At 40.2% G+C, this 14,900-nt stretch overlaps 1 protein-coding gene across 1 annotated transcript in view; it reads left to right on the forward strand.

The window, feature by feature from the left end:
* Positions 1–997: 997 nt before the first annotated feature.
* The window catches only part of acsf2 (acyl-CoA synthetase family member 2), a 52,063-nt gene continuing 38,160 nt past the window's right edge, over positions 998–14,900 (forward strand). Inside the window, exon 1 of the mRNA XM_041853139.2 lies at positions 998–1,402. Within this exon, the coding sequence (XP_041709073.1) occupies positions 1,290–1,402 (113 nt within the window). The 5' untranslated portion in view covers positions 998–1,289. The remainder of the gene's footprint in view (positions 1,403–14,900) is intronic.

Genomic DNA, 14,900 nt, shown 5'->3' on the forward strand with positions numbered 1-14,900 from the left:
GCCCCCGTGTTGAGGATCAGTGTGGCAGATGTGTTGTTACCTACCCTTACCACCTGGGGGCGGCCCGTCAGGAAGTTTTGTTCCTATACCAGATTTGAATTGAGCAACTTAAAAGTTATTTAGCAGACACTCTTATCCAGAGCGACTTACAGTTAGTGAGTGCATAAATAATTTATTTTTTATTTTTCATACTGGCCCCCCGTGGGAATCGAACCCACAACCCTGGCGTTGCAAACGCCATGCTCTACCAGCTGAGCTACATCCCTGCCGGCCATTCCCTCCCCTACCCTGGACGACGCTGGGACAATTGTGCCCTGCCCCATATGGTCCACATCTGAAGTACCATCTGCGAGAATGTGGCTTTCTAAAGCTTCTGCTATTCTACTTCTAGAGAAATGTACCTTTTATTTACAACAGAAGTCTGATACATTTAGGAAAATCTTGTCTCCATTGTGGTCCTATGTAGAAAACCTCCCATAAATGCCCCATGTTATAATTGTGATGTTTGTATATTTTGTTTTTTCTCTCCATTTTATGACTGCCATTTTGTATAATGTTTTTCTGTATCCTTATTCCTTTTATTGTACTCAGTCTGGTTGGTTGTCTATGTAACCCCTGTTAAAATAAAATAACATTCTAATAAAAATATAATTACAAAAAAAAATAAGAAAACAGCTAGCACACTTATCCTCCTCTAAGCCCACACCGTCCATATTAAGTAATTAAGTCTTGTGGATAACATAAGAAACATTATTTAATGCAGTCGAAATTATTATCTGTCGTAGTTGTTTAAATTCGGAAATTGATTGAACGAACGGTACACGGATCAAACGTGTTTACTGAAAAAACATTTGTATGGGTGTTTTTCAAGGCCAAAATGCTTGCTTGCTACACCAAAGAGAGCAAAGAATAGAAACTGGTTACACCCTGTAAATGTGTGTTCCCTGCAGGTCAGTGAAGCGTAAAGGTTAACATTAAATCTGGGTTCAAAGTTCATCTACTGTAATTTATGTAACAAAATCTGTCATCTCAACAAACCGGTTTGTTAAACTGTCATTTTAAGGTGATATTATATATGACGGGAAGGCATTCCAAACCGACCAATCAGTGTCAAACAACATACGTTTTCTACCTCTTTTAGGATAGGTTGGTGCAATGGGACTTGCTATATAACTGCTGAAGGAATTTTCTTAACTCGATGGTGCATCATTATTACTAGGGTCGGTTAACTGCAGCCTATCGTTTGATTTTTAATATTGTATAAACTGATTTTGAAGGATTTCTTAGATATGTTTTCGAGGATTGCGTTTGGCTCTCAGCCTCTTCGGTCGAATGTATTTTTTTCCAAGCCAGTGAAAGTTTTGCAAAAACCAAGGACAACTTTTCCTTCACAAAGCAGTTGGTGAGTAGCAATGCAGAGAACGTGACTCGTAATCAATATGATTGTTATAGGCCTATGCGAAAATTGGTAACATCATGGGAAATAAACTCTAAATAAATTGCCACTACTTGTTACAATGCATATTATCATTCGGTGTTCCAGCTGCTGTGAAAAACAACCCCTATATGCAACTGGGCAAACATATTGATGTCACTTTTCACACTTAAAGTGTGCGCAAAATTGCCTTAGTGAGTGTATACAACGTATACAAACTGATTAATGCTTTTGATTTACTCTCTGGAGACACCAAAAGTATTTGCGCCGCAGAAGTTCCAAGAATCCCCCCAACACAACATCGAGTGACTATATGCCTATGTGTGGTCTATTGCACAATCACAGATCATTAATTATTGTCGACTTATTACATTTTGTGTATCTTCCAACGTCTAATATTTGTCTCTTTGCTCTTTCATCTTAAATTGTTATTTTAGAATAGGTTGTAGATAAACCTTTGCTGCTATTGGATATGGTGGGGGATTTCCTCAGGCTAGCTCAGAAATTATTTTAAGCAGATCTCAAAAGGGAAGAGTATCATGTTTCAGCTGAGGTAGCTGCCTAGTATTTTTTTTATTTTTTATTATTTCACCTTTATTTAACCAGGTAAACCAGTTGAGAACAAGTTCTCATTTACAACTGCGACCTGGCCAAGATAAAGCAAAGCAGTGCGATAAAAACAACAACACAGAGTTACATATGGGGTAAAACAAAACAAAGTCAAAAATACAACAGAAATACATATATATACAGTGTGTGCAAATGTAGCAAGTTATGGAGGTAAGGCAATAAATAGGCTATAGTGCAAAATAATTACAATTAGTATTAACACTGGAATGATAGATGTGCAAGAGATGATGTGCAAATAGAGATACTGGGGTACAAATGTGGTCCTCTGTAGCTCAGCTGGTAGAGCACGGCGCTTGTAACGCCAAGGTAGTGGGTTCGATCCCCGGGACCACCCATACACAAAAAAAAATGTATGCACGCATGACTGTAAGTCGCTTTGGATAAAAGCGTCTGCTAAATGGCATATTATTATTTATTTTTTATAAATGAGCAAAATAAATAACAATATAGGGATGAGGTAGTTGGGCGGGCTAATTTCAGATGGGCTGTGTACAGGTGCAGTGATCGGTAAGGTGCTCTGACAACTGATGCTTAAAGTTAGTGAGGGAGATAAGTGTCTCCAGCTTCAGAGATTTTTGCAATTTGTTCCAGTCATTGGCAGCAGAGAACTGGAAGGAATTGCGGCCAAAGGAGGTGTTGGCTTTGGGGATAACCAGTGAGATATACCTGCTGGAGCGCAGACTACGGGTATATGGTGCATTTGGAAAAATATTACATTTACATAAGTGTTCAGACACTTCTTTACTCAGTACTTTGTTGAAGTACCTCTGGCAGCGATTACAGCCTCAAATCCTATTGGGTATGATGCTACAAGCTTGGCACATCTGTATTTGGGGAGTTTCTCCCATTTTTCTCCGCAGATCCTCTCAAGCTCTGTCAGGCTGGATGGGGAGCATTGCTGCACAGCTATTTTCAGGTATCTCCAGAGATGTTTGATCGGGTTCAAGTCGGGGCTCTGGCTGAGCCACTGAAGGACATTCAGAGACTTGTCCCGAAGCCACTCCTGCATTGTCTTGGCTGTGTGCTTAGGGTCGTTGTCCTGTTGGAAGGTGAACCTTCACCCCAGTCTGAGGTCCTGAGCGCTATGGAGCTGGTTTTCATCAAGGATCTCTCTGTACTTTTCTCCGTTCATCTGCCCCTCAACCTGACTAGAGTCCCAGTCCCTGCCGCTGAAAAACATCCCCACAGCATGATGCAGCCACAACCATGCTTCACCGTAGGAATGGTGCAAGGTTTCCTCCAGACACAACGCTTGGCATTCAGGCCAAAGAGTTCAATCTTGGTTTCATCAGACCAGAGAATCTCATGGTCTGAGAGTCCTTTAGGTGCCTTTTGGCAAACTCCAAGCGGGCTGTCATGTGACTTTTTTCTGAGGAGTGGCTTCCATCTGGCCACTCTACCATAAAGGCCTGATTGATGGAGTGCTGCAGAGATGGTTGTCCTTCTGGAAGGTTCTCCCATCTCCACAGAGAATCTCTGGAGCTCTGTCACAGTGACCATCAGGTTCTTGGTCACCTCCCTGACCAAGGCCCTTCTCCCCCGACTGCTCAGTTTGGCCGGGCGGCCAGCTCTAGGAAGAGTCTTGGTGGTTCCAAACTTCTTCCATTTAAGAATGATGGAGGCCACTGTGTTCTTGGGGACCTTCAATGCTGCAAAAATATTTTGGTACCCTTCCCCAGATCTGTGCCTCGACACAATCCTGTCTCGGAGCTATACGGACAATTCCTTCGACCTCATGGCTTGGTTTTTGCTCTGACATGCACTGTCAACTGTGGGGCCTTATATAGACAAGTGTGTTCCTTTCCAAATCATGTCCAATCAATTTAATTTACCACAGGTGGAATCCAATCAAGTTGTAGAAACATCTCAAGGATGATCAATGGAAACAAGATGCACCTGAGCTCGATTTCGAGTCTCATAGCAAAGGGTCTGAATACTTATGTAAATAAGGTATTTCTGTTTTTTATTAGTAATACATTTGCAAACATTTCTAAAAACCTGTTTTTGCTTTGTCATTATGGGGTATTGTGTGTAGATTCATGAGATTTTTATTTATTTATTATCAATTTTACAGTAAGGCTGTAATGTACCAAGATGTGGAAAAAGGGAAGGGGTCTGAATACTTTCCGAATGCACTGTAAGCTGTGTCGACACTTAGATGCGTCTTCTGCTATAAGAATATGAACATCGCATTGAAGAGACAGGTCTACATGCACAGAAGTCGCAAGGTGGTCGGAATGTGTTCAGATCTGGCTGAGTGTGCGGATTTCTCCTGGGCAGCCTGGTCTCAAAGACTAGAAATAACATAGGCCGTGTCTAGACTTGACAGTTCATGCATCTTTAGTATTCTGATCATTGAGTTCTGATCATGGAATTCTGAACACGTCGTGCATCTACACCTACATTTAAATGTGTCTACCGTGTCCACAGTGTGTCTGGATTACCTTTTCCCGCACTATATTCAAATGCCAGTATGCATTCTACAAACGGTGGAATAGGCAAAATATGATAACACAACAACTGATGGCAGTAGCTAACTAGCCAGCTAACCTGCAAGCAATGCTAAACGGATTGCAAAAGGGTTGCTCAGTTGGTAGAGCATTGCGCTTGCAACGCCAGGGTTGTGGGTTCGATTCCCACGGGGGACCAGTACGAAAAAATGTATGCACTGGATAAGAGCATCTGCTAAATGATAGAAAAATTATTCCTTTTTCAAAATATTAGCTTGCTGTCTAGCATTTATGAGGCCAGCAAACACTGTCCTCACACACAAGGAACATATTTCCTCCAACGTTATAATGAAAAGGTGCCTCTCGGTCCCAAAACACACGTTTTCTGGAGACTTGTGCGACGAGTGCTGACAATGTCGCCCACTGTGTGCACTTTCCGTAGCCTGATTGCGTCCAGACTGAGGAGAAATCCGTACACAATGCATCCCTGACCACTTCCTGAAGTGGTCAGCCAGATCTGAACACAATCAGACCACCAAGCGACTTTTGTGCATCTAGACGTGTCTTTTCAATGCGATCTGGGACACAAATTAGTATGATATATTTGGTATGATGACATAAGACCGAAGATTACTTAAGGCAAAAATGAAAGCAGGGTGGTTGGTTGGGGTGGTTGTATAATGCGAACGTCTAGCAACCCAAAGGTTGAATGTTCGAATCTCATCACGGACAACTTTATCATTTTTGCAACCACTTGTGTTTGACTCTCATCATGGACAACTTTAGCATCTTTGCAACTACTTACTACTTTTTAGCTACTACTTAGCATGAATAACGCGAACATCTAGCAAGGTTGCGTGTTCGAATGTCATCACTGAAAACGTTATAATTTTTGCTAATTAGAAACTTTGCGACTACTTACTACTTTTTAGCTACTTTGCAACTACTTAGCATGTTAGCTAACCCAAACCTTAAACCTTTAACCTAACCTTAACCCTAGCTAACGTTAGCCACAACAAATTGGAATTCGTAAACATATACATTTAGCAAATTCATAACATATTGTACGAATTGCAGTTTGTAACATATCGTAGTATGAAATAGATGATGGACATCCACAAATTAATAAATACCATACGAAATGTAACATATCATACGAATTTGATTGTCACTTTTACTATGTTATGTCTACCACTGAGTCGAGGTTGGTCTGGACTCGAAGCTACGGAAAGCACATACAGTGGCCGATGTCATCAGCCCACAACTCTTCAGAAAACAAAGGTTACAAACACGGTTCTATGAGCTAGGGACTATGCTAGTCACTCAACGTGAGTAACCTTCGTTCTATTTCGCTTGAGGGACTATGCTAGTCACTCATTGGGATGACCATACGAGAGTAAGTCGGTTCCCGTAGGGCACAGCCTAGAGCAACACATCACCATAGGTTTTCGAGGCAGTACCCGGCCCAACCACAGGTTACTGTTGGGAGGGAAGGGTAGCACCAAGCACAGCTGAGTACACACTGTGAGGGTCAGCCACATTAACCCGGTAAAACCTTGCAAATGTACTGGGGGACGCCCAGCTGGCAGCCGCACATACAGTTGAAGTCGGAAGTTTACATACACCTTAGCCAAATACATTTACACTCAGTTTTTCACAATTCCTGACATTTTAATCCTAGTAAACATTCCCTGTCTTAGGTCAGCTAGGATCACCACTTTATTTTAAGAATGTGAAATGTCAGAATAATAGTAGAGAGAATGATTTATTTCAGCTTTTATGTCTTTCATCACATTCACAATGGGTCAGAAGTTAACATACACTCAATTAATATTTGGTAGCATTGCCTTTAAATTGTTTAACTTGTGTCAAACGTTTCGGGTAGCCTTCCACAAGCTTCCCACAATAAGTTGGGTGAATTTTGGCCCATTCCTCCTGACAGAGCTGGTGTAACTGAGTCAGGTTTGTAGGCCTCCTTGCTCACACACACTTTTTCAGTACTGCCCACACATTTTCATTAGGATTGAGGTTAGGGCTTTGTGATGGCCACTCCAATACCTTGACTTTGTTGTCCTTAAGCCATTTTCCCACAACTTTGGAAATATGCTTGGGGTCATTGTCCATTTGGAAGACCCATTTGCGACCAAGCTTTAACTTCCTGACTGATGTCTTGAGATGTTGCTTCAATATATCCACATAATTTTCCTTCCTCGTGATGCCATTTTTTTGTGAAGTGCACCAGTCCCTCCTGCAGCAAAGCACCCCCACAGCATGATGCTGCCACCTACGTGCTTCATGTTTGGGATGGTGTTCTTCGGCTTGCAATCCTTCCCCTTTTTCCTCCAAACATAACGATGGTCATTATGGCCAAACAGTTCTATTTTTGTTTCATCAGACCAGAGGACATTTCTCCAAAAGGTACGATCTTTGTCCCCATGTGCAGTTGCAAACCATAGTTGGCTTTTTTATGGTGGTTTTGGAGCAGTGGCTTCTTCCTTGCTGAGCGGCCTTTCAGGTTATGTCGATATACGACTTGTTTTACTGTGGATATAGATACTTTTGTACCTGTTTCCTCCAGGATCTTCACAAGGTCCTTTGCTGCTGTTCTGGGATTGATTTGCACTTTTCGCACCAAAGTACGTTCATCTCTAGGAGACAGAACGTGTCTCCTTCCTGAGCGGAATGACGGCTACGTGGTCCCATGGTGTTTATACTTGCGTACTATTGTTTGTACAGATGAACGTGGTACCTTCAGGATGAACCAGACTTGTGGAGGTCTACAATTTATTTTCGGAGGTCTTGGGTGATTTCTTTTGATTTTCCCATGATGTCAAGCAAAGAAGCACTGAGTTTGAAGGTAGGCCTTGAAATACATCCACAGGTACACCTCCAATTGACTCAAATGATGTAAATTAGCCTATCAGAAGCTTCTAAAGCCATGACATCATTTTCTGGAATTTTCCAAGCTGTTTAAAGGCACAGTCAACTTAGAGTATGTAAACTTCTGACCCACTGGAATTGTGATACAGTGAATTATAAGTGAAATAATCTGTCTGTAAACAATTGTTGAAAAAATGACTTGTACAAAGTAGATGTCCTAACCGACTTGCCAAAACTATAGTTTGTTAACAAGAAATATGTGGAGTGGTTAAAAAACAAGTTTTAATGACTCCAACCTAAGTGTATGTAAACTTCCGACTTCAACTGTATGTCAGAGAGGGGGACTCCCCTGGGTGAGTGCGCTACCACAGAGGATGGGGCTGGGCGGTCAGCAAGGGTATATGCTTGCAGGATAGCGTCTACAATCCAATGACAACTGTTGTTTTCAGAGAGGCTTATCCTGTACTCTCCAAAGCACACAAACCGCTCTTCAGAGCGACGGATCGCCTGAGTCCGCGTTTAGGGATCTCACAGGACACAGAGCGCGTACATCAAAATCACGAGCCCCAGGGGGCATGGATGTGGACAAGGCTGTTAGCACCATTTCCCTGTTCACGTGACCTTGGGGTAGGACCTTTGGTAGGAAGGCAGGATTAGGCCGCAGAGTAACGATCGCCTTATGTTGTGGAAAATAACCACTATACTTTATTACAAATAAGGTCTCACAGAGTTTTTGTTGCACCAAGATATTACTTTATTCGATTTTCAACAAACCCCACACACACAGTGAAATGACCCAATTCAATTCCTGGCCCAGTAACAAAGAAATCTAACTCTATGCTCTTGATTAACCCAGTTCTACCTCATAGTCCATTAAACTCTACAGTTCATTAATAATAATTCACCACATATCCCCCCTCATGGGATTACTAATCCCATAACCTTACAAAGTATATTATGTTTATGCTATCAAACACCATCTTTGCATTCAAAGTTATACTCATAATGATTAATATTTCTACTTAAACCAATTCCAATATAAGTGTTAGTATCCTAACACATTAAAACTAACGTAGCGTTGTTTTAGCCATACTACCTAGGACATGTTTAAGAATAATATCAATATCTTTAACTCACAACTTCATTCAGATCAATCAGTCAGCTTACAATTCATAATCATACTCAAATTAATTACCCAAAACAAATTTAGAATTACAATTCTTAGTCACCTTGGTTCCATCATTCAAAGTTAAAACTCTCACCTTGGCACATACTGACACTGGCATACTGTATAGTTATATTATCATAATTCTAGCATTACCTTCCTCATAACGAGAATTACAACAGATCAGTATCTTAATGCATTCCTAGTCTAAATTACTATACATTTAGCAGTGTATAATACCTCCTCAATTCAACATACTACCTCAACTAACACTCCCTTCCTCTACCGGCACTCAATCTTCTGGCGTCCTCATTATGTTCTTCAGATAGCTTCATAGTTCATCTTGGATTGCCCATGGCAATGTCCCAATTCCAATGTCACACCTGAGCCGCCCCCACCTCCACCTTCATTCTGTTTTGTCCATTTTGCCAACCAGTATACCCAAACTATGAGAAATGTTGTATTTGAATAGATCTCTCTTCCTGCTCACTCCACATGTACTCCTGTCACCTTCTTGAGAGAAAAGGCATAAAAGAGAAGGCAATTTATTGCTTTGATTTGATGCTGGTTCTGATTCAGGTCTCCTGGTAGAGGTGGTGCTGGACAGGAATGTCTTCAACGCCTTTGTTGCTCCTCTTCAGCAGGGTAGAGGGTTTTTTGTTTTTATTGAGGTTCACACCGTTCTGGATCGAATTATCTCTGTTTTGCATTAAGACACCATCCGCAGCAACCTCAAGAAAGGACAAATCATAACAGTTTAGTTGAGTTAATTTCCAATCCAAAACATTCCTATTAACATTGACTATATGACAAATCATTATATTTAACCACTCATTCTTAATACCAATTTCTAATACATTATCCTGCTGCCTGATTTTTCCTTGAGGGGTCCCTGCATTCCAAAGGCTATCTGTATAAATGCCACATAATTTCACATTCTCCCTTGAATTCTTCCAACTTCTATAACCCAATTGTTTTATTGTACCACTCCTATATAATTTGCTCATAGTCTATTTGACATTACTCTGGTGTTTCCCTTTTCCTTGTTCCTATTCTAACAACTAATTGCTTACCCTTCTCTCCCCATCCTGGGTGATTATACAATTGTTTATATTTAGGGTTTCCTAAATATGACAAAAGTTGTGATTGAATCATACACAGTCCTGGTAACTGTGAAGATTTTGAACTACTGTTAATTCTTTAAACGGAGATGTGGTGCATATTAGACTATTTTCCTTATTTCATTTTAATGTAATACATTGTACTCATCTATACCAATCATTGTTTAACGGCTCCTTCCATTCCCTTTCTTCTGCATTTGGTATAACTCTAACATATACATGGTTTAGTGCACTTTCCCAAGGAATAACTACTCCACCAACACTTCCCCCTGGAACTCTAACACTAAGTACTACATCAAATTGTTTATCTAAGTCTTGAACTGTTATCCTTATGTCTATGATCCATCTGTCTTTCTCTTTTAATATTTTAAGGTCACCGTTACCCCATGTGATTTCCCCATAATCCTTGTGCTGGTTCCTCCCACCCCAATAACCAGTTAACCCTTGTATTTTAATAGTGATCCCTTCCTGTATTTTAGTTATGGTTCCTGCCTGTGCAGGAATATACATTTTAATCCTGTCTATATCCCTTCTATGTCTTGTTCTTCTGCTCTTTACTATTATCAGTACCCCATTCCCCTTATTCTCAGGGAACTAGTCAAGTGCAGAGAAATCAATGATGGGGATATCTGGTGCGTCTTGAATGTCTGGGATATCTCGAAGGTCTCAAGTCTTGAAGGTCCGCCCCTCCGCCGAGGGAATCAGCAAGAACATGTAGCTCATCAGTAATTGCCATCCTCCCCCATCTGATTCTCGCCAGCGTCCTCAGCTCTCTCATCTCTCAGTCCTCGGTTCCCTCACTCTGGTACAATGGTTTAGATGATACCAGGTCACGCTCCCCTCTATCCGTACCACCGTTGGTGTAACCTGGACGACGATGTATGGTCACTTTAGCTGTTAACCTTCTTCCGTCACTAGGGTCTCCGGATCAGCCAGAGTCCCTCTCAATCTATCGACATCGGTCTGCGAAGAGTGTCCTTCTATCAACCTACCCATAGGGAAGCTCGGAGTTACTGCTGCAAGGACACACAAGCACAGACACACACAAAAGACAACAATGCTACCCAATGGCGGGGCCATCTTCCTCTCCTGGGGTTGGAACACTCCTATAGTGGGAAACATGGATCTAAGTATCTGTCTCTGCCACTTTTACCATCATTGAGGTAGCCAACAACACCTGGTACAGGCCCCTCCACATAGGGTCTTTCCAACTCTTTCTTCCGTAGTCTTTTACCATCACATAGTCTCCAGGGCGCAGAAAATAATCCAATTATCCTACTCCGTTGGGCAGAGTTCCCTTCACCCATGGGAAAAAATCTTAAGAACATTGTTAGGTTAGGTGAGACACAGTATGCTACTTATGTCCTCTCATCCGTCAAGAGAAGCCTTGAGATTATGATGCGCACCTCCTTCCAGCTCGTTGTAGTCCACTCATTTCATAGACAGACCAAAAACAAAAAAGATTTAACCTAACCCCTAACACATTATTACTACTGCTCATATCCTTAATACAATTTGCATATCTTACCACAAAAACATAAAAAACATAAAAAACATTAAAAAACATTAAAACCCCTGTAAAACCCAAAAGTCCCCAAAAAACATTAAAATCGTTAACAACTTCCCCCCCTTTGAACACATGCATCACATCGTGATTCATGTGTTCAAAAAACAAAACAACAATATTGCTTGTTAAACCAAAAATAATAACTGAACTTAAAATGACAACCCTTGATGATATCTTAACCCAATTGCATTCGATAACATTATTCAAGGATATCTGTCCTTCAAGACTAACTCTCTCACTTCATCCTTGTCCTGTTTGGAATTATATATAGGATGAATGCCAAATTATATACTTCTTCATAATTCCTTATTATAACCAACCCCCAATTCAGCATGCCTCCAGGATTTACAGTGCGGGTGATCAAGTCACACTATAAAGCCAGGACAGCTTGCAGAGGTCATTGAAATCATTCAATGAATTGTTCCATCAATAGTATACCACTCATTAACAACCGTCAAAACATTTCAAAATAAATCACACGTATTTACTTATCCCTCAGTAAATAAAAGCCCAAATTACATGTGTCTGCCCCTTTAAGATATTTCACTTCCATCCCTGTGAAAAAACCTAAAATACAAATAAAAATCCTATACAGCTAACATTTCATACTTAGTGGTTTGTTTGTGGTTATTTGAACACCATATAGTAAAACAATAAACAAACAAAAAATGGCCAGGCCTTATTTATAGTCTCGGAAAATATTTCAAAGAAAATAGAAAATCACTCCCCCCTTTTTCCTGGAAGAAAAAGTACACCTTTAGTTAGTTTCCATTTTGATACCTCTTAATCAGTCCAAACAATTTAAATTCAAAATTCTCACTCTCTATTCCCACATCTCCTCATCCCCCCTTTCAGACAACCCCCAAGAACATCACTTGTGACTGCTCCCTTCCCCGGTGAATTCCACAATCCAGTGCACATAAAACGAAATAAAATCCCATAAGATTTAAACCCCTAGGCTTTTCCCTAGCCGCACTGCTACCACTCAATCACCCCCAACATGCTTCGTGACGTCAAACTCAAATATGCTATCTCTTGCCTCGTTGGTTGTACTTTCCCCCTTCTATAAAATAGTTTACTAATGTGATGATGGTTTCGCCCATTAGTGTCATCGTCATCCGATGCCCATAACACTTTACTACAATCCACAACACTCAAATTCAACCCCTCCAGCGATTTGTTTAAATGCAGCAGGATACACCATTTGAATATTTGTAACCCTCATTTGCGCTGTCACCCATACATACTGTCAATTTACATTTCACCTTTCAGAATCCAATATTTTTGACCCTCGGAAGGATTCTTTAACCCCACTGAATGTAATACTTTTCCCTGTCACAAATACAGTCAATTTCTCAGTGTAAGGAATCAGTGATATTTGATCCCAAGTATCTATTAAAATGTTGTTTGAGACGTGGGTCTCCTACATCTCCCTCATCATTCATACTGTATGGGATTTACATCAATCCCAGAAAAAAGACTCCCAATCAAGACAGACATTATCCTGTTCCATTAATTACAATATACACCTATAACATAAAACCCATAACCACTTTCCAGTATTCTAATCATTTTAACCTGCTGTATTGATTTTAGTAAAAATATAAATTGTTGTGCAATCAATCCAGAACCTACAAAAAGTTAGTCCTGTCCTCTAGTCCAAAATGAATGCTTCTCTAGCTACCCTGATTTGGTCCTCCTCACAGGTTCACTGGGCCCGGTGGAGCCTGTGTCTGAGACTACCCCCCTTCAGCTGAGCTGGGCCAATTACCTGTTGTGGTTGCCTAGGCACCCACGGCTTGGTAGTACAATCCCTTCTCATATGTCCTCTATAACAGTCTATATCTAAATGTGATTGTTCTCCTCTTCTTGGTGTGGAAACCTGCTGCTTCCTTTTTTCTCCTTCTATCTCTACATTCCCTGTTATTGAGACTAGACCTGTGACCTGAGAATACTGCCCCCCTTCTGTGTATGGTGGTGGTGTAGTTAAACCAGCCTTTTTTGGTTCACTCTCCCTCTCAATCATTATCCTTCTAGCTTTGGCTATGCTGTCCCTCCAACTCTTTCCTTCCTCCCAGAACATTTTCAAGATTTCTCTCTCTTCTTCTTTCTTTTCTACCCTTTCTCTCCTGTTTTATAGTTCTTTATTAGGGTATCCATTTCCTCGCACACTGTTACATCAAATGTTCCCTCCTTTGGCCATTTAGTTACTATTTTCCTGGTCCTTTTTTCCCATTTGTCAGAGATTATACCAATATTACTATTTTCTGGGAACCTTCTCTTCATGATTGCTACTGGTGTTCCTGCCATCTCTACTTCTTGTGTGGTTCAGTGTCTATATTAGGGTGTAAGGTACATTATTCCTGTTGCCTTTCTCAGATAAATGTTTTTATATCCCTCAGTTAATGGTATTTTTCTTCCTAATATATCTTCATACTCTTCTTCTTTCCTTAAATGAGATTTTATCCCTTGCCTTTCCTTTACTATTCTTCTATCGTTACTGGATCAATGACACATGTAATAACTGTTTCGCATTAAATTGTGCCTTTTTCTGATAATGTTATAATTGTAGCCTATTGCATTAATTTAGTTTAAAATATAAGTTTGTTATTCAACAAATCTAGAACCCACTATAAGTTGGTGCTATTCCATCAGCATAATAGCTAAAGCTACTTGCATCCCCTGGTTCACGTAACGAAAACAAATAGAATTGACCAACTATTTGCATACACCACTGGTGTTAAGCAACCTATCGAATAAAGTAATAACAATTAGAATTTGTCAAATAACTGTTTTCCATTCAACTATTTAGACTTCTACTTGAAATCTATCTTACAGCTCGATTCATACTAGCTGGACTGTCTCTCTTTTACCCGCGAACCAGAGCCATAAATTAGTTTCCTTTGTTCTCAATTCAAATCATTGCCACAGCTCCATTGCAATTGCCAGCCCGCTATTCAATTTCTGTAACTGTCCTTTCTGATTACGCTCTAATTAATAAAACAAACACTGGCTATAATTGACCCGCATACACTCAATTCATATCCATATTCAATTCAATATTCCAACCCTATTCCCAGTAGTTTAAGCTTTCAAATCATTAGGCACCGCAAAAAATGACTACCTCGAAAATGTCTCACTATTCATGTTGAATAGTGAGTCTTTCAATTCGAAATCAGCAAGCTGCTAAATTGTCCAGTCTTATAACACAAAATGAACACTGACTGTTCTATCAATCTAAGCAACCCATAACCATAATTGGACTATAATCAGAAAATCTAGATTTTAGTCAGTAATGCAGAATCTATGCTTTATTGGAATGACAAGTAAATCCTCCGTTATTCCGATTATAAATGGTCTGTATTTTTAGTATCTGGCACATACCACATTTATCACAAAATAGCTTTGAAGGACACAGATCTCACACGCTCAACGTAAATAACTTGGCAGTCAACGAGTCAAACCCACATTCATTGATTTGGAAACAGATCTAACGACTTTACTCAAATGAATTATATTTTCCCCCTAATATACTAACATTCCTTGACTATATCACCTCTGCTTTTGAAATGATAGATAGTTGTTATAATGCTTAATTATAATAGCTATCACATGATCTATGTACTGTCTCCCACCCCCCATGTACGTCTAC

The sequence above is a fragment of the Coregonus clupeaformis genome, chromosome 1, assembly GCF_020615455.1.
Source record: "Coregonus clupeaformis isolate EN_2021a chromosome 1, ASM2061545v1, whole genome shotgun sequence".
Classification (NCBI taxonomy): Eukaryota; Metazoa; Chordata; class Actinopteri; order Salmoniformes; family Salmonidae; genus Coregonus; species Coregonus clupeaformis.